Here is a 21,703-nt window from a genome sequence, read left to right as displayed (position 1 = left end):
TGCTCTTGTGGCTGAGTGGAAGCAAGACCTCTCAGCAATGTTCCAACATCTAGTGGAAAGCCTTCCCAGCAGAGTGGAGGTTGTTATATCAGTAAAGGTGGGGACAAACTCCATATTAATGCCCATGTTTTTCTAATGAGATGTGGTCGACGAGTATGTGTCCACATACTTTTGGGCATGTAGTGTATATCACTTGCACCCTAGCTGTATTCTGGCCAAGCTAGAATGAAATGTAGGCTGTAGACTCCAAGAAAAATACTGAAATTATACCTACACTGTCATCTGCAAATACAATTTGAGAAAGGGGGAAGATATATTTTATAGATATGAATTCCTTATAAAGACACACACACACACACACACACACACACACACACACACACACACACACACACACACACACACACACACACACACACACACACACACACACACACACACACACACACACACACACACACACACACACACACACACAAAGGATATGGCTTCAAATGTTGAAATCAAGGCAGTGAAATTCTGTCCACTCGTTTTTTTTTCAGAAATATATTATTAATCCCATTAATACAATGCAACATTTTGTTTAAGCCCAACCTGTAAAAAAAAAAAAAGAAATGCAATAATTTAAGACATGGTCTAAAAAAAACATTTTCTTGTTTTCTGAAACAATATTACAGTGACATGAGTAGAACTTTTGTTAAAACCAGTCCGTAGAGAAAAGAGGAAATCCCAGAACAACTTCTGCAAAGCGTTGATGTCATGGCCGTCATCTGAAGCAGGTTCCTGATTTTCTTCTTGTCCCTGCCAGTTTGTATTGTTCGACTATATAAATAGTGGGTGAGAGATGCGTGCTATTTATGTTGAATATGGTTACAGTAAAGAGAGTAAATAAAGGAGAGATGTGGGGAGAAGGTGCTACTACTACGTACGGCCGGTATCTACTATCTATGTCTGTGGGTGGAGTAGAAACATCCCACCTCTGATAATAACTATATTGTTAGTTATACATTGTCTTTCAGCTCCGGTCTCCCGCTCCCTCTCCAAGGTCCCACAGCATATAGTCATATTCAGCCCCGCGTGACAGGGAGAGGGGAGATTATTGGGTAGAAGGACGAAACCTTCCACAGTTCCCACAACCAAAAACCCCTGGCTCTGCAGAAATCTAATAAAGGTCACAAATTGGAAGATAGCCTCGATCTGACATGGTCTGTCTCAGGGTGGCTGGCTTTGGAGTCCTTTTTGGGTAAACCCGAGTCCGGCTGGGCTGGCGCCAAGCCTGCTCCCATGCCCACTCCCATACCCATGCCTGTCCCCAGCGATGTCAGAGTCCCCGGGAGGGAGGCTAGAGGAAACGCCCCCACAGACATCTGGTGGGGCAGCACCATCCTATGAGTCACAGTGCTCCTGAGCCCCACAGAGCCAGGGGGGGTCTGAGGTGGCCCAATGGAGGTTGAGGAAACACGGTTGGACTGTGGTGGGCTCGGGGCCACGGGTTGAGCCCCTCCCTGGGGCAGAGAGGGCTGAGAGGCAGACAATGCCCTGGCGTCCTGACTCAGACTGCCCATGTGCAGAGAGCGGGTGCTGTTATGGGTGTTGGGCCGGTGTGGGGAGCTGGGCACGATCTGCTGGACCAGGGAGAGCTGGGAGCCAGAAGAGGGGCCGTACTGGAATGTCCGTCCCCCAGCAGCTAGGGGGCTCTGGATGGGGGGGCTGGAGAGGGCGGAGGCGAAGGCACCACCGGCGTGTAGCTGGGGCTGCATGGTCTGCTCAGTCTGGGGAGGAGGGGAGGCTGACATGCTCTGCATCACCTGGAACCTCCGTACCATCCGGGGTGACTGCAGGGCCCCGGCCCCTACCAGAGGGCCTGCCATGGGGGGACAGAAGCTCATAGCCACAGCCTGCTGGAGGGTGGCGATGGCTGAGCTCTGAGGTGGGGCTGGAGGAGCGAAGATGCCCCCGTGCGTGGGGGGGTTGGACATGGACATGGCACGAGGCCTCTGCATGTCCACCTGCTGCACCATCTCACGGTCATATTTCACAATCTCTTGGATAATTTCATTCTCTCGGTTGTTGAAGACACCCGAGTTGAGGTCATGCTGAACCTTATGCATTAGGATTGAGTTCTTCTTCCCTGAGGATGGAAAATAGAAGAGGAGAGATGAGACTCTGTTACCTGAGCAGACACTGTTACACTGTAGAATCAGCACAATCAATACATTATACAAAGTAATAAACAGCCAAATGGTCCAATGAATACTCCTAACAGTGCCCTACAGTAATAGCGCTCTCCCCCCTGATTAGTTGGTATTAGAGAAGTTGCTGGCATAGCAGAACAGAGTGTGGGGCAGCTGGAAGCAGTTAACCTGATCAGGACAGACATTTATTCATATCTCTTTTCAGTCTGCCTATCTGGAGGTTGTCTGTAATGGCTAAGGTGCATAAAGATGGAGGAATTCAGATATGACACCATTGTTCTAGCACTATCCACAGACTTTTTAATCTACGGCGCGCAACATGGTTCAGTGTGTAACTCAGCACAATCTACTTTTTGTTTTTTTTAATTGCTGCCATCTTGGAGCTAAAATTGGGATCATGTGCTAATGCCAATATTAAAAAAAGAGTAATGGACAGCACTGTACAATACAGCAAACTTAGGAAATTAGGCGTTTGTGGTAAGTACATGGGGGCCGCCATCTTTATGCACCTTCGCTATTGAATTCACAGACAGTAATTTTGCACTGAGAAGGGAAGATACACTCAAGCCTCCGTATGTGTCAGTGGGCTCACTGTAGATGTTTTAACTTGTGTGTGTTTGTGTACTAGAGCTGGACAAAATGTCATATTGTAATCAATTGAATTCTTGACCCATTTTGCTCGATAACAATAAATAAATAAATGTCAAAAGTTTGGACACTCATTCAAGGGTATTTCTGTATTTTTACTATATTCTACATTGTAGAATAATAGTGAAGACATCAAAACTATGAATTAACACATATGGAATGATGTAGTAACCAAAAAAGTGTTAAACAAATCAAAATATCTTTTACATTTGAGATTCTTCAAAGTAGCCACCCTTTGCCTTGATGACAGCTTTGCACACTCTTGGCATTCTCTGAACCAGCTTCATGAGGAACGCTTTTCCAACAGTATTGAAGGAGTTCCCACATACAGTTGAAAATTGGAAGTTTACATACACTTAGGTTGGAGTCATTAAAACTTGTTTTTCAACCACTTCACACATTTTTTGTTAACAAACTATAGTTTTGGCAAGTCGGTTAGGACATCTACTTTGTGCTTTACTCAAGTAATTTTCCAACAATTGTTTACAGACAGATTATTTCACTTATAATTCATTGTATCACAATTCCAGTGGGTCAGAAGTTTACATACACTAAGTTGACTGTGCCTAAAAACAGCTCGGAAAATTCCAGAAAATTGTCATGGCTTTAGAAATTTCTGATTGACTCAAATGATGTCAATTAGCCTATTGGAGGTGTACCTGTGGATGTATTTCAAGGTCTACCTACAAACTCAGTGCCTCTTTGCTTGAGATCATGGGAAAATCAAAAGTAGTCAGCTAAGATCAGTCAAAATTGTAGACCCCCACAAGTCTGGTTCATCATTGGGAGCAATTTCCAAACGCCTGAAGGTACCACGTTCATCTGTACAAATAATAGTACGCAAGAATAAACACAATGGGACCACGCAGCCGTCATACCACTCAGGAAGGAGACGCGTTTTATCTCCTAGAGATGAACATACTTTGGTGTGAAAAGTGCAAATCAATCTCAGAACAACAGCAAAGGACCTTGTGAAGATACTATTGTACCCGTTTCCTCCAGTATCTATATCCACATTAAAACAAGTCCTATATCGACAGCAAGGAAGAAGCCACTGCTCCAAAACCGCCATAAAAAAGCCAAACTACGGTTTGCAACTGCACATGGGGACAAAGATCGTACTTTTTGGAGAAATGTCCTCTGGTCTGATGAAACAAAAATGGAATTGTTTGGCCATAATGACCATCCTTATGTTTGGAGGAAAAAGGGGGAGGCTTGCAAGCCGAAGAACACCATCCCAACCGTGAAGCACGGGGGTGGCAGCATCATGTTGTGGGGGTGCTTTGCTGCAGGAGGGACTAGTGCACGTCACAATATAGATGGCATCATGAGGACGGAAAATTATGTGGATATTTTGAAGCAACATCTCAAGACATCAGTCAGGAAGTTAAAGCTTGGTCGCAAATGGGTCTTCCAAATGGACAATGACCCCAAGCATACTTCCAAAGTTGTGGCAAAATGGCTTAAGGACAACAAAGTCAAGATATTGGAGTGGCCATCACAAAGCCCTGACATCAATCCTATAGATAATTTGTGGGCAAAACTGAAAAATCGTGTGCGAGCAAGGAGGCCTACAAACCTGACTCAGTTACACCAGCTCTGTCAGGAGGAATGGGCCAAAATTCAACTTATTGTGGGAAGCTTGTGGAAGGCTACCCGAAACATTTGACCCAAGTTAAACAATTTAAAGGCAATGCTACCAAATACTAATTGAGTGTATGTAAACTTCTGACCCGCTGTGAATATGATGAAAGAAATAAAAGCTGAAATAAATCATTGTACTATTAATCTGACATTTCACATTCTTAAAATTAAGTAGTGTTCCTAACTGACCTAAGACAGGGAATTTTTACTAGGATTAAATGTCAGGAATTGTGAAAATCTGAGTTTAAATGTATTTGGCCAAGGTGTATGTAAACTTCTGACTTTAACTGTATGCTGAGCACTTGTTGACTGCTTTTCCTTCACTCTGCGGTCCAACTCATCCCAAACCATCTCAATTGGGTTGAGGTCGGGTGACTGTGGAAGCCAGGTCATCTGATGCAGCACTCCATCAATCTCCTTCTTGGTCAAATAGCCCTTTCACAGCCTGGAGGTGTGTTTTGGGTCACTGTCCCCTTGAAAAACCACACATGCGGAGATCATCCATTCACCTACTCTGCGTCTCACAAAAGACACGGCGGTTGGAAGCAGAAATCGCACATTTGGACTCATCAGACCAAAGGACAAATTTCCACTGGTCTAATGTATCTTGCTCATGATTCTTGGCCCAAGCAAGTCTCTTCTTCTTATTGGTGTCCTTTAGTAGTGGTTTCTTTGCAGCAATTTGACAATGAAGGCCTGATTCATAAGGTCTCCTCTGAACAGTTGATGTTCAGATGTGTCTGTTACTTGAACTCTGAAGCATTTATTTGGGCTGCAATTTCTGAGGCTGGTAACTCTAATGAACTTATCCTCTTCAGCAGAGGTAACTCTGGGTCTTCCTTTCCTGTTTGTTTAACAATTTTTGGGTTACTACAGGATTCCATGTGTGTAATTTCATAGTTTTGTTGTCTTCACTATTATTCTACAATGTAGAAAATATTCAAAATATAGGCAAATCTTGAATGAGTAGGTGTGTCCAAACTTTTGACTGGTACTGTATATTTTTTTAATGCACAGTCACTTTCCGTTAACGGCAGGACTTTTAAGGTGCCAAGTAAGACATGAAAGAAGTTAGCTACTTTATTTAACATGTTCAGGGAATATTACATACATACATACATACATACATACATACATACATACATACATACATACATACATACATACATACATACATACATACATACATACATACATACATACATACATAACATGTCAAAATAGGATCTAGAATGATCAGATTCATTTGAGGCTCTTTAGAGATTAAGTTACCTGCATCTTTTTGTGCATATTGGCTTAGGCTTTATACTACATAATTCAACACCTAAGGAAGTGGAAGTCAAAACATATTAGCTGGATTGCCAACCCTAAATATGATATTGTTGCTAGATAGCCATGTAATTGATCTAATTAATGTCCAACAAAAACTTTCCATTGGTTAGGCCTATGTAGGCACTTGATGATGCATTCACCACAAATGGTGCGCACGGTCCGCCAACGCATCACCTCAATTATATACTCTGTTTGTAAAGCGGTGGTATTTTCTCAATATTTAGTGTTGAGAAATATTTTTCATACATACAGGAAGCAGAGACTCCCCTCTCTTTAACAACAGAAAGATTAGGCAAAAAGGGGTTTTCCTGCAATTACATTTTGAAATGTTGTTCGTATGCTCCTTTCACTCCGTGCACAAGGTGGGGGGAGGGATTGAGAGCGGGCAGCGAAACAGGGGCGGAGGGACAGATACTTTACTTGCAGGAAGCAGGTTAATGCACATTACAGTTGACCAAATAATGGTATGAATAGAACCCTAAAAAACATTGTGTAGCCTAATCACCAGTTTACGGACGTAAGCAAAATGCTTTGGTAAGAGGCGGGCAATGTCGGTATCTGCAATTTTCAGTTAATCGTCCCAGCTATAGCATGCACCACCTGAATTGTAAACACAAGGCCCTATGACCTTTCTGTCATGGTATGTTAAGTCTGACCGATTACACACTCAAACACCTGGGGTGAAGATGGGTGGCCTGTGTTTTCTCAGACATGAGGTGGATCAACATGTGCCTGTGGTATGTGCATGTGTGTAGTGGTTGTGTGGGCCTGGGTTGGTGATGGTGCTGGGGGAGAAACCAATTTGCAGCTGAAATTGCCTCCTTCACGGAGCTCACGCAGGCGGCCAAGTAAGATCACAGATCCATCTCTCTCATCTCTCCAGCGTTCAAAACATTTCTAGTTGAACGCGCATTAAAAAAAAACTCCCAGCATTATTACTTCCGCCCCCTCTCAAGTTTCAGAGTTTCATCTTTACTACTCTGTTTTTCCCCCCCATCAGCAGGGGATTTTCAACTTGTCCGTCTCTATCGGACTTTTAAAAACAAATAGAGTGACACCCACATGAAAACATCAGGTGGAATTGAAACATGAGTCTGAGGGACTGGGAGAACATGGAAAATACAGTCTGACAGGGACATTCACTCTAATTCAAGCTGCATAACTAGCTAGCATGGTACAACACAGTCCAGTTGACTGCAGAGTGGTTGGCTGCTATAGGCTCCAGGCCAAAAGGGCCAAGTCTATTATGTTTCCTTAGGGTCAGGATAGAGTTCAATGAGTCTAGTCTACTGTCTCTTCCATAGACACCTAAAGGCGCCAGAGCACTGTAGTACACACCCTGATCTGCTAAACAGAAGGATCATAGTCTCCTGTCCTGACATTGTGTAAACTACAAGACTTTATAAACATGATTTCTTTGAATGCTTTAGGTGAAGGTGTCGGAAAAAGACTGCGTTCCAAAATAACTCCAAGGTTAACAGAGAATTGTCATCCTCTGAATTACTGTTTAGATCTGGAATTCATTAGCTTTCTACCCGCCAGTTACTTTTTAGTCTAATACTATGCCTTTGATCCAGGATGCTTCTGTTGTCAGTAAATCTAGAGAATAGCTAAACAGCAGACGAATTAACCCATTCGCGTCCTTGTACAATATTTAGCACAATATCAAAACGCACCACAAATCAAATTATGTTTGGTATGAATGCAAAACATTTGGTGTCATCATAGTTAGTACAAGTGTCTAAACAGGCCACAGTGACATTCTAAGATTGTCATTTTCAATTATAATTCCATGGAAAGAACAGGTGTTCTTAATGGTTTTTTTACACTCAGTATATATGTATATATATATATACACACATACTGCTCAAAAACATAAAGGGAACACTTAAACAACACAATGTAACTCCAAGTCAATCACACTTCTGTGACAAGAAATTTCACATGCTGTTGTGCAAATGGAATAGACAACAGGTGGAAATTATAGGCAATTAGCAAGACACCCCCAATAAAGGAGTGGTTCTGCAGGTGGGGACCACAGACCACTTCTCAGTTTCTATGCTTCCTGGCTGATGTTTTGGTCACTTTTGAATGCTGGCGGTGCTTTCACTCTAGTGGTAGCATGAGACGGAGTCTAAAACCCACACAAGTGGCTCAGGTAGTGCAGCTCATCCAGGATGGCACATCAATGTGAGCTGTGGCAAGAAGGTTTGCTGTGTCTGTCATCGTAGTGTCCAGAGCATGGAGGCGCTACCAGGAGACAGGCCAGTACATCAGGAGACGTGGAGGAGGCCGTAGGAGGGCAACAACCCAGCAGCAGCAGGACCGCTACCTCCGCCTTTGTGCAAGGAGGAGCAGGAGAAGCACTGCCAGAGCCCTGCAAAATGACCTCCAGCAGGCCACAAATGTGCATGTGTCTGCTCAAACGGTCAGAAACAGACTCCATGAGGGTGGTATGAGCGCCCGACGTCCACAGGTGGGGGTTGTGCTTATAGCCCAACACCGTACAGGATGTTTGGCATTTGCCAGAGAACACCAAGATTGGCAAATTCGCCACTGAGCACATGTGACAGACGTGACAGAATCTGGAGACGCTGTGGAGAACGTTCTGCTGCCTGCAACATCCTCCAGCATGACCGGTTTGGCGGTGGGTCAGTCATGGTGTAGGGTGGCATTTCTTTGGGGGGGCCGCACAACCCTCCATGTGCTCGCCAGAGGTAGCCTGACTGCCATTAGGTGCCGAGATAAGATCCTCAAACCCCTTGTGAGACCATATGCTGGTGCGGTTGGCCCTGGGTTCCTCCTAAGGCAAGACAATGCTAGACCTCATGTGGCTGGAGTGTGTCAGCAGTTCCTGCAAGAGGAAGGCATTGATGCTATGGACTGGCCCGCCCGTTCCCCAGACCTGAATCCAATTGAGCACATCTGGGACATCATGTCTTGCTCCATCCACCAACGCCACGTTGCACCACAGACTGTCCAGGAATTGGCGGATGCTTTAGTCCAGGTCTGGGAGGAGATCCCTCAGGAGACCATCCGCCACCTCATCAGGAGCATTCCCAGGCATTGTAGGGAGGTCATACAGGGACGTGGAGGCCACACACACTACTGAGCCTCATTTTGACTTGTTTTAAGGACATTACATCAAAGTTGGATCAGCCCGTAGTGTGGTTTTCCACTTTAATTTTGAGTGTGACTCCAAATCCAGACCTCCATGGGTTGATAAATTGGATTTCCATCGATTATTTTTGTGTGATTTTGTTGTCAGCACATTCAACTATGTAAAGAAAAAAGTATTTAATAAGATTATTTCTTTCATTCAGATCTAGGATGTGTTGTTTAAGTGTTCCCTTTATTTTTTGAGCAGTATATATATATATATACACACACACAAACAATTCTTAAGATCTGAGAGAGAGAGATCCAGTCTCCATTGAATTTACTTATAAAGCATATATTCTAGGGTTGTGTACATGGGAGAGAGTGTGAGTGGATTTCTTTAGATATTTTTTGGGTATATACTGAGTGTACAAAGCATTAAAAACACAGGTGAAAGCTATGATCCTTTATTGATGTCACTTGTTAAATCCACTACAATCAGCGTAGATGAAGGGAAGGAGATGGATTAAAGAAGGATTTTAAAGTTTTGATACAATTGAGACATGGATTGTTTATGTGAGCCATTCAGAGGGTGAACGGGCAAGACAAAATATTTACAGTGGGGGAAAAAAGTATTTGATCCCCTGCTGATTTTGTATGTTTGCCCGCTGATAAAGAAAGGATCAGTCTATAATTTTAATGGTAGGTTTATTTGAACAGTGAGAGACAGAATAACAACAAAAATATCCAGCAAAACGCATGTCAAAAATGTTATAAATTGATTTGCATTTTAATGAGGGAAATAAGTACTTGACCCCCTCTCAATCAGAAAGATTTCTGGCTCCCAGGTGTCTTTTATACAGGTAACGAGCTGAGATACTCCCTTTAAGAGTGTGCTCCTAACCGCAGCTTGTTTCCTGTAAAAAGACACCTGTCCACAGAAGCAATCAATCAATCAGATTCCAAACTCTCCACCATGGCCAAGACCAAAGAGCTCTCCAAGGATGTCAGGGACAAGATTGTAGACCTACACAAGGCTGGAATGGGCTACAAGACCATGGTGAAAAGGTGACAACATTTGGTGCGATTATTCTCAAATGGAAGAAGCACAAAAGAACTGTCAATATCCCTCGGCCTGGGGCTCCATGCAAGATCTCACCTCGTGGGGTTGCAATGATCATGAGAACGCTGAGGAATCAGCCCAGAACTACACGGGAGGATCTTGTTAATGATCTCAAGGCAACTGGGACCATAGTCACCAAGAAAACAATTGGTAACACATTACGCAGTGAAGGACTGAAATCCTGCAGCGCCCGCAAGGTCCCCCTGCTCAAGAATACATATACATGCCCGTCTGAAGTTTGCCAATGAACATCTGAATGATTCAGAGGACAACTGGTGAAAGTGTTGTGGTAAGATGAGACCAAAATGGAGCTCTTTGGCATCAACTCAACTCGTCGTGTTTGGAGGAGGAGGAATGCTGCCTATGACCCCAAGAACACCATCTCCACCGTCAAACATGGAGGTGGAAACATTATGCTTTGGGGTTGTTTTTCTGCTAAGGGGACAGGACAACTTCACCACATCAAAGGGACGATGGACGGGGCTATGTACCGTCAAATCTTGGGTGAGAACATCCTTCCCTCAGCCAGGGCATTGAAAATGGGTCATGGATGGGTATTCCAGCATGACAATGACCCAAAACACACGGCCAAGGCAACAAGGAGTGGCTCAAGAAGAAGCACATTAAGGTCCTGGAGTGGCCTAGCCAGTCTCCAGACCTTAATCCCATAGAAAATCTGTGGAGGGAGTTGAAGGTTCGAGTTGCCAAACGTCAGCCTCGAAACCTTAATGACTTGGAGAAGATCTGCAAAGAGGAGTGGGACAAAATCCCTCCTGAGATGTGTGCAAACCTGGTGGCCAACTACAAGAAACGTCTGTCCTCTGTGATTGCCAACAAGGGTTTTGCCACCAAGTACTAAGTCATGTTTTGCAGAGGGGTCAAATACTTATTTCCCTCATTAAAATGCAAATCATTTTATAACATTTTTGACATGCGTTTTTCTGGATTTTTTTATTGTTATTCTGTCTCTCACTGTTCAAATAAACCTACCATTAAAATTATAGACTGATCATTTCTTTGTCAGTGGGAAAACGTACAAAATCAGCAGGGGATCAAATACTTTTTCCCCCCACTGTAAGTGCCTTTGAACAGGAGATGGTAGTTGGCGCACCAGTTTGTGTCAAGAACTGCAACTCTGCTGAGTTTGTATCAAGAATTGTACACCACCCAAAGGACATCCAACGAACTTGACAACAGTGGAAGCATTGGAGCCAACATGGGCCAGCATTCCTGTGGAACGCTTTCGACACCTTGTAGAGTCCATGTCCCAATGAACTGAGCTGTTCTGAAGGCAAAAGGGGGCGCAACACAATATATGTTTTGTAAAACCTTCCTAATATTGAGTTAGGGAAATTGCTGTAAAATGACTCACTGTGCAGTCTCCATTAACTTGCACTGGATTTCCTTATACTGCATGTACTCTAGCGCTGTGTGTGTAAAAGAGAGTGTGTATGGATGTGTTTGGATAGGCTGTTCTGAATGTGTTCCTAATGCGTGGTATACTCAGTGTACAGTGCATTTCGGAAAGTATTCCGACCCATTTCCTTTTTCCACATTTTGTTACGTTACAGCCTTATTCTAAAATAAAACAATTTCCTCGTCAATCTACACACAATACCCCATAATGACAAAGCCTAAACATCTTTTCGATTTTTTTGCAAATGTATACAAAATAAAACCAGTAATACCTTATTTACATAAGTATTCAGACCCTTTGCTATGAGACTCGAAATTGAGCTCAGGTGCATCCTGTTTCCATTGATCATCCTTCAGATGTTTCTACAGCTTGATTGGAGTCCACCTGTGGTAAATTCAATTGATTGGACATGATTTGGAAAGGCACACACCTGTCTATATAAGGTCCCACAGTTGACAGTGCACGTCAGAGCAAAAACAAAGCCATGAGGTCGAAGGAATTGTCCGTAGAGCTCCGAGGCAGGATTGTGTCGAGGCACAGATCTGGGGAAGGGTACTAAAACATTTCTGAAGCATTGAAGGTCCCCAAGAACACAGTGGCCTCCACCATTCTTAAATGGAAGAAGTTTGGAAGCACAAATATTCTTCCTAGTGCTGGCCTCCCGGCCAAACAGCAATCGGGAGCGAAGGGCCTTGGTCAGGGAGGTGACCAAGAACCGAGATGGTCACACTGAAAGAGTTACAGAGTTCCTCTGTGGAGATGTGAGAACCTTCCAGAAGGACAATCATCTCCACAGCACTCCACCAATCAGGTCTTTATGGTAGTGGCCAGACGAAAGCCAATCCTCAGTAAAAGGCATATGACAGACAGCCTGCTTGGAGTTTGCCAAAAGGCACCTAAAAGGACTCTCAGACCATGAGAAACAAGATTATCTGGTCTGATGAAACCAAGATTTAACTCTTTGGCCTGAATGCCAAACGTCACGTCTGGAGGAAACCTGGCACCATCCCTATGGTAAAGCATGGTGGCGGCAGCATCATGCTGTGAGGATGCTTTTCAGCGGCAGGGACTGGAAGACTAGTCAGGATTGAGGGAAAGATGAATGGAGAAAAGTACAGAGAGATCCTTGATGAAAACCTGCTCCAGAGTGCTCAGGACCTCAGACTGGGACAAAGGTTCACCTTCCAACAAGACAATGACCCTAAGCACACAGCCAAGACAATGCAAGAGTGGCTTTGGGACAAGTACTTGAGTAGCCCAGCCAGAGCCCAAACTTGAACCCGATCGAACATCTCTGGAGAGATCTGAAAATAGCTGTGCAGCTCCCCATCCAACCTGACAGATCTTAAGAGGATCTGCAGAGAAGAATGGGAGAAACTCCCCAAATACAGGTGTGCTAAGCTGGCAGCATCATACCTAAGAAGACTCAAGGGTGTAATCGCTGCCAAAGGTGCTTCAGCAAAGTACTGAGTAAAGGGTTGAATATTTATGTAAAGGTGATATTTCAGGGTTTTTTTTTATACATTTGCAGACATTTCTAAAAAACTGATTTTGCTTTGTCATTATGGGGTATTGTGTATAGATGATGAGGGGGGAAAAATAATTTAATACATTTTAGTACAAGACTGTAACGTAACAAAATGTGGAAAAAGTCAAGTGGTATGAATACTTTCCGAATGCACCGTATATAATGTTCCGGACAATCTATATACCAACATTTTTTAAGATCGGATCATTTAAACATGTATTCATTCACATGACTTGATTCATGAAATGTGTAAAAACAGTAACCCCATGTGTCCGGAGACAAAATATAGTACAATATCAACAACTCACATTGTAGACAAGTGCTTTGGCCGATTTAAAAAATGTCTTCAGATTCGTCCATCAGTAAGCTCAGAGAACAAGTGTATTAAAATAAATGTAACATTTCTGTTACGGACATGAATGGGTTAAACAGAATACGAAACCTTTCGTGCTCCCCTATGCTCTAATCAGGTTAGGTGTTAATCTGTTGTCAAAGATCAAAGACAACTCAATCTCCTCTGAATGTGTGAAACCGAACGTCTCGTACTTGATGTGGAATCTGGCTGCTATGGCAACCACTGGCAGGTGGTGGATGCAGGGCCCTTGCACGTCACCGAGCGGTGACATCAGCATCACATTGACCTTGCCTTCGCTGTTTAATAATTTATATGTTTACACTCAGAGCTCGGAATTCACTAACCAGGTGCTTTCTGATGATAGCTGAGTGACTGACAGCGTGGCAACACTGGAGGTAACACAGCAACCAAGAGAAAATATGGTAACTTCCTCCCTTCCACACAGAAGAGGAAAGCATAAGGAAGCTGTTTAGACAGTGTGCTGAGCAGTCCCTTTCACAAATGAGCATCACTCCTTCTGAGAGCACATTTACAGTAAACCCAGGGGAGTACGACACACACAGTCATTTTGAGATAATAATCATATCTTGTGAAAATCATATGCTGAAGATACAGCAGCTGCATCTAAATAAAGGGTCCAAAATGAAATCAAAGAAACCAGGAAAGTCAAAAAGAAATGATTAATGGCATAGTTACAGTAGGTTCCATTGATAGAATACAGTATGCCTGTTTTTGTTCTGCGGATTCTATGAATGACAAAACGCCTCAACTATGCGCATAGCTAATCCTGTATGGGTCAGTGGCTTATTTATTGGTCAGTGGTAGGCTGGTCTCACCTATCCGGTCCAGTCGGTCGATGGCCACAGTCTCGAAGGCTCGTCTCATCATTGGGTACTCCTCCAGCACCTCATTGAAGTTATCCACAGACAGGGAGTAGAGACGGCAGTACGTGTCCGCCCGCACACTGGCCGTCCGTCTGCCTCGGGTCAACAGACAGATCTCTGAGGGAGAGAGAGAAAGACAGGCCGGTCAGAGACAGACACAATTACTACACAGCCAGAGGGAGCATCATTACTGTAACTAAGCTACAGAAAACATGTCAAGAAAAAACATGAGCCATTCGAATGTCATGATCCCATGACAAAGTTCCCTTGGACGTCACACTCGTTAGTCTTCTTATTTCTATCTTATAAAACACTGCTACACTATGATTCAAATATAATGCACACACAATCCTACAGTATCAATTTATCACGTGTGGAAATAGGTCATTTACAGAGAGGATACAGAGCATGAATACAGAGAGGAGAAAGGCATTTAAACCGAAGACCCTGTTGAGACGGCTTAGTGTATGGAGGGAGCTACAGGATTGGATACGTCGTAAAGCCAAGGTTCATTACATTCAGGTGTTACCCTTCCTTCTCTGGCCTGTGGCTGATGGTTGTCTTGACAACCATATGCTCTTTTTACTCTGCTGCCTCCCCGTTCTCCCCCCTCGCTCTCCTGTCGCGTGTGAAGGGTATCCTCTGGCTCTCAGTGAAGGGAAAAAAAAGTATTTACTGTATGCATGGGGGAACTGCACTGGCTCCACTCTACATATCAGCTTTTACAGTGGTAGGCAACCCCCCCGGGGACCATGGAAAAAGAGGATTTAACAAGAAGTGCAGTCAAGTAAAAGATCAGCTACCGCCAGCCGGACAGAGGCCCACACACCATTAAAGAGCAACAAAGGGATGTTCCATTCATGAGTTATACATTTACATAATAATCTTGTCAGTAAGCGGCAGTGACAAACCCTCTCCACCCCAGCTCCCCTCCCACTCTCAAAATGGCTCCTTATTCACAGGGTATTAAAGTGTGACCTTGAGTATCAGCTCTCTCCGCTATCTGATGGGGGATTTACAGTTCTTCACAAGATTAATGAGATTCCGTTCTCTCCGCTATGCCGAGCGCTGCAGAGGAAAGCAGCAGAACACAATGCTTGGATGTTATTCTGACTCCACTTACTCACTCCGGTATTTCCTTCTTTAAAAACAAATTACGGCAAATATGGGCCATGTCGTTTCCCTTATGCCCACATTTAATTTATCTTAGGGCAACTATTACAGTACCTAGTTTCTACCTTCTTTCCATATGCCCTCATCATACTACAACAACAGGACCAAAATGCGGTATCTTCTCCAGTAATATTATTAATTGTAAATAATAGCAGATGAATCGGCAAATACCACCATAAATCCAACAGACATTCTGATTCAAGTGTGCACCTAGCCCCTGCCATGTAGAAAAGGGTTGGCTTCCTGGTGGCATACAGTATAATGGCTTGGCTTTGAACGTTGACGGTTGACATTACTAATTGCTCTGTCATTGGTGTTCTGTGGACTAATTAGCTGTTATTTATGAGCCGTGGGTGTTGCTGTAGATCTCTCTCCTTCAGCATCCGCCCTTGGCTCCTGGCACCTCACAGCCCAACCTACAGCACCACTGAACTGAACTCTGCTCTTCTGAAGAGGAGCCGGATGTGAAGAAAGCCCCCAGACCATGGCCCAGACACATTGGGAAAAGTTGTGCCATTTTTGTGGATCAACAGCAGCGATGCATTCGAAAACAGGCAGGGAAGAGGACAGGCTGCATGGGAAATGGGGACAAAACTGGCTGCAGGGCGAAAAGACTAGCGAGAAGAAGTCAAATGTCAGGGTGTTTTTATTTTATTATCTTGCCTGCTACAATTTTTAGATGAACATAGTTGAGACATTGGTGGTTTGGACCATAGGATTTAGAGCAGGGTTCCCCAACTGGCGGCCCGCAGTTGGTTTTATTTTTTAATACATTTTTTAAATTTGTATTGTTGGACATAAAAGACTAAAAACACCAGGAAATCAGCTCCAAGTAATTTTTATTTTGGAAAACTGTTCCCATGTATTCCCACACATAAAAGATTGTATACAAATGTTATGTTTTAGTCAGATATTTTATCTGTTTGGTCTTCTTGCGGTCAATTTGCAGTCTACAAATTATTTGTAAATACGTTCAGGCCCCCTAACCAGAAAAAAATGTACTTGATGATCCCTGATTTAGAGCGAGAAAATAATGGGAATTAAGTCTACATGAATGTACTGTAACTTATTTAATTTCTCTTCCATAGTAGATGTATGTTATCAGCATCACGATAGAATACAAATGAATTGAATAAAATATATATATATATATATATATTTTTTTTTATAATATGTTTTTCAGCAGCAGCAGCCAGGCAAACATAAAAAAGGTCTGATATTGTTGAGCATACCTCCAAAGTAGGATCCATCAGAAAGCTTCATGCCCATAGTTCCTTTGGTCAGCACGCTGGTCACACCGTGTTGGATGAAGTACATCTTCTTGCCGATGGTGCCCTCCCTGATGATATAATCTCCGGGTTGGAAGACCTCGAAGCGGAGCTTGGTCAACATGGCTGTCACAAAGTTTGGGTCAGCATTGGCAAACAGGGGCATGGATGCCACCAGCTTACGGCAGTTGAAGTTGACAATTTCCTGAGGGAAAATATAATTAATGTAACTGAATTTGAATTGTTAAGTCTAAGACTAACATACACTACATACACACAATCATGTGGACACCCCTTCAAATGAGTGGATTTGGCTATTTCAGCCTCACTTGTTCCCGACAGGTGTATAAAATTGAGCACACACCCAAGCTATCTCCATAGACAAACATTGGCAGTAGAATGGCCTTACTGATGAGCTGACTTTCAACGTGGCATCGTCACAGGATGCCACCTTTCCAACAAGTCAGTTCGTAAAATTACTGCCCTGCTAGAGTTGCCCCGGTCAACTGCAAGTGCTATTATTCTGAAGTGGAAACATCTGGAGCAACAACGGCTCAGCCACGAAGTGGTAGGCACACAAGCTCACAGAACGAGACCGCCGAGGGCTGAAGTGCATAAAATCTTCTGCCCTGGTTGCAACATTTACTACTGTGTTCCAAACTGCCTCTGGAAGCAATGTCAGCACAAGAACTGTTTGTCAAGAGCTTCAGGAAATGGGTTTCCATGGCCGAGCAGCTGCACACAAGTCTAAAATCACCATGAGCTTATCGTGGACTATAGGAAACAGAGGGCCGAACATGCCCCAATTCACATCAACGGGGCTGCAGTGGAGCGGGTCCACATCACTAAGGACATATCATGGTCCAAACACACCAACACAGTCGTGAAGAGGGCACGACAACGCCTCTTCCCTCTCAGGAGGCTGAAAAGATTTGGCATGGGCCCTCAGATCCTCAAAAAGTTCTACAGCTGCACCAGCGCTTGGGTATGGCAACTGCTCGGCATCCGACCGCAAGGTGCTGCAGAGGGTAGTGTGTACGGCCCAGTACATCATTGAGGCCAAGCTTCCTGACAGCCAGGACCTCTATATCAGGCGGTGTCAGGAAGGCCCTAAAAATTGTCAAAGACTCTAGCCACCCAAGTCATAGACTATTTTCTCAGCAAGTGGTACCGGAGCACTAAGTCTGAACAGCTTCCAACCCCAAGCCATAAGACTGCTGAACAGTCAATCAATCAAATGGCTACCCAGACAATTTACATAGACCACCTTTATTACTTCTTTATTTATCTTGATGGTTTTGCTCTGACCCCCATTCACTGGCTCTTTGCACATTCACTAGACTCTACCCACACACTCACACATACTACACTGACACTCCAACACACACCACCACGTACGCTCACAGACACACTTTCACACATGCTGTTCTTACTCTGTTTATTATATATCCTGATGGCCTAGTCACTTTTATCCCTACCCACATGTACATACTGTATTACCTCAATTACCTCAACTACCTCGTACACCTGCACATTGACCTGGTACTGGTACTCCTTGTATATAGCCTCGTTATTGTTTTTATTGAGTTACTATTTACTTTTTAATTCAACAAATATTTGTCTTACTTTTTAACTCTGCATTGTTGGGAACGGGCTCATAAGTAAGCATTTCACTGTAAAGTCTACACCTGTGGTATTCGGCGCATGTGACCAATAAAGTATGATTAGAGTTTTTGTGATTTAAAAGAAGTGGTTCAGAACTTCAGAACTTCTCAGTGGGCATGTTTGCAAAAGACATGCGGGGCAGAGACATTGTTTTTCAGTTCCTTTGTTCCTTTCTTTAAGTGTCAGACCTTGTCAGGGCTTTGATGGTGTGTTTGGTTGTTTTACCTCCCGCAGTGGTTCATTAAGCTCCTCCAGGATGCTCTCTTCATCAAACATCTTGCCCTGGTATCTGTGTTCATAGTAGTCATGGATTTTCTGTCGGAAGTCAGCCGGCAGTTTGTGGAAAGACATGTACTGCTCCACTTGTTTGTACTAGAGAACAAGAAATAGAGGGAGAGGGAAGAGAAAGAAAGAGGGAAGAAAGAGGGCACACTCCAATTAGCATGATATGTTACGTTTGGTATGGTTACATAAGACAGAAGATTACTGAAAGCAAAAATGAAAGGAGGGTGGTTGGTCACGCTTTTAACGTCTAGCAACCCAATGGTTGCGTGTTCGAATCTCATAATGGACAACTTTAGCATTTTGGCTAATTAGCCACTTTACATCTATTTTCCAAGTATTTTAATACTAATTTGAGTGTCCTGGATTTTCATTTACAATGTTACCTCTACCCCTGAGTCCAGGTTGATATAAATGGAGAATGTGGAATTTGTTCTATAGCAGTGTCTTCGAACTCTGGTCCTCGAGTCAACAGCACACATTTTGGTTGTAGCGCGGACAAAAACACCAGATTCAACTTGTCAAGGGATTGATGATTAGTTAACAAGTAGAATCAGGTGTGCATGTCCGGGGCCACATCAGAAATATGTACTGTTGGGGGCACTCATGGACTGGAGTTAGCACCTGCTTACTAAAGGAACAGTTTGTCCAAAAAAATGATGTTTGGCAGACATAGCTATGCGGCTCTAAGACCAACGTCCTCAGGGGATGCACAGCCCGAATGTGCAACTCCCCAAATTCCCAACCAACGCGGCTCCACGTACACGTCAGCCATCCATTTGAATGGGGTGAGGGTTGGAGAAATTGCTTGAGCAGCGCTGAGAATTTGAAAAGTATGAAAGCCAACGGTCCAATATTCTAGAACACTGCTGTGTGTACGCATTCACGTGTTGGACTCCGATAGATGCTTAGACAACGTTTGATAAATATATATTTAACCTAACTATTATTTTAAGGTCATGAGGATATTAACACTAGTACTCAATGCATTGTGGTTGTTGTATGCATTCTCATACAATACAATTCACCATAAACAACCTATTGCATATCCATGAAACCATGAGCTAAACATATGTGGTCCTATACCTCTTACTGTACATTGAACATAAACATACATAGGGAAGACAAGGAATACACGTTCACAGCAATCACCTGACCTATATATGCTACAGAGCTGCTGGGAGAGGGAAAACATTTAGTTTTTGAGGAAAAGTGACAGCTCCTAAAAGCCCCAGAGATTTCCTACATTTACATTTTAGTCATTTACTGTGTCAGATGTGTACCAGGCTCTATTTGACATATAATAAACCACAGGCCTGCTCTCAGTCAACACAAACCAATATAACCCTGCCACAACTGTTTATCTGGCACAGTAGTCATATTATTGGACATGGAACCACTCTTTGGCATGATGATGATGGCTGTATTCAGTGGAGGACAGGGTATTAATTGGAGCAATATGCATTCCTGTACTTGGGTACTATTCTAAGAGGCATAGATGTAAGTTACTTCTAGTGGAATTGATGGGTATATGCACAGGGGTAGTTTACCATTCTGATCTGATGTTTGTAAAGTGGTGGCTGGACTGTAGTACTCTAAGTATACTCTATGCTTGTTCATAGAGAGAAGGTCCCTGCTCAAATGGAATTTCAATGATTCAAAGCATATTCAGTGTTAAAATCCAGTGTTTCCTTCTCTCTTTGAGGTAGCTGCCAATCAAATTGTGTCAATTCTGCTTCATCAAAACATATTTAATGCCTGGTTTTATGAAAACATATACTGTAGTCACAGTAGAGTAAAATGGTGCCCTTTCATGTATACACAGTAATGTAAAATGGTGCCCTTTCATGTATACACAGTAGTGTAAAATGGTGGCCTTTCATGTATACACAGTAGTGTAAAATGGTGGCCTTTCATGTATACACAGTAGTGTAAAATGGTGGCCTTTCATGTATACACAGTAGTGTAAAATGGTGCCCTTTCATGTGTACAGTCTGTTGCTGCAACTGAAGAATAAGCAGGGTATTTGCTCATCCATTGATATAAGAGCAGAAAATTGAGTTTTATTCTAGTTTCAAGCATCATTGGATTTCAGTTAACAATACACACACCTGTCACACACACAACGCGAAACACAAGGACAGAGAAGAAGGTAGCTTAATCATGTGACTTAGCTGTGTATTAAAACAATACAGTAAACGCCCCCTTCCAACCATGGACAACCTTTTCAGCTTCCGTTGAATTATAAAACGTTGAATAGATTACTGTACAGATGCAGAAACAGCCAGAAACAATGGTGAAATATGTTGCGTTTGTAATCAACGGCCTTGGTTTTTATACTACCGGTCCCCACCCATCATTACATCACGGAGGGGGAAGTATCAATGAATCCACACATGAATGAACCAACAGGAAGCTGTGGTCCTATATAGAGTCATAGTGATTAATTGACAAGCCACATGGGCTGATAATGCTAGCCCCATCTGAAGGAGGATTTTGCATAAGCTCTCTCTTTCACTCTCTCCCTCTCTCATTTTCTCTATCTTTCTCTCTTTATTTATCCTTCTCCATATTGTTCTCTCTGTCTCTGTGGTTGGGTTAAATGCAGAAGACACATTTCGGTTGAATGCATTCAGTTGTGCAACTGATTAGGTATCCCCTTTCCCTTTCCTTTCTCTGACTGGGTTCAGCTGTGAGAAATTGCTGCAGTACAGATTCAGTACTCACTACTGGACTCACCAAGGAGGAGATCAAGGGCCAGTCCAGCCACCTCCCACCTCAAGGGCTTTGGTTTCTCTCCCTCTCTGCCCCAACATGGAACAGGCATTTTGTTGCTGTTATGTATGGGCCTGGGGAGGTATATATGTGTTTTAGTCCATGTTTTTCATGAAAGCATCAAACTTGGTACACGTGTACAGTTTAGAGTCCTCAACATTTTCAGAAAAGGAGCCATTGCAAAAACGCCTAGCCGGACAACGCCATAGCTGGACAATGTATTTCCTTCATATTTGCTAAACCAAACATGATAACAGAGAAAAGGTGATGTCTACTCCTATGTTTTTATGGTCAAGGACTACAATGTTGCCATGT

The 21,703-nt window shown here is 43.3% G+C and overlaps 1 protein-coding gene across 1 annotated transcript in view; it reads right to left on the bottom strand.

Moving 5' to 3' along the window:
* Positions 1-434: 434 nt before the first annotated feature.
* Positions 435-21,703, bottom strand: part of hcn2b (hyperpolarization activated cyclic nucleotide-gated potassium channel 2b) — a 68,357-nt gene continuing 47,088 nt past the window's right edge. The window contains exons 5-8 of the mRNA XM_014216326.2: positions 18,557-18,703; positions 16,631-16,871; positions 14,178-14,342; positions 435-2,131 (exon numbers count right to left, since the gene is read on the bottom strand). Coding sequence (XP_014071801.2) covers positions 1,173-2,131; positions 14,178-14,342; positions 16,631-16,871; positions 18,557-18,703 — 1,512 coding nt within the window. The 3' untranslated portion in view covers positions 435-1,172. The remainder of the gene's footprint in view (positions 2,132-14,177; positions 14,343-16,630; positions 16,872-18,556; positions 18,704-21,703) is intronic.

Source organism: Salmo salar, chromosome ssa10 (assembly GCF_905237065.1).
Source record: "Salmo salar chromosome ssa10, Ssal_v3.1, whole genome shotgun sequence".
Lineage (NCBI taxonomy): Eukaryota > Metazoa > Chordata > Actinopteri > Salmoniformes > Salmonidae > Salmo > Salmo salar.
Note: the sequence above shows the minus strand (reverse complement) of the source record. Positions and strands in the feature narration are given on the sequence as shown.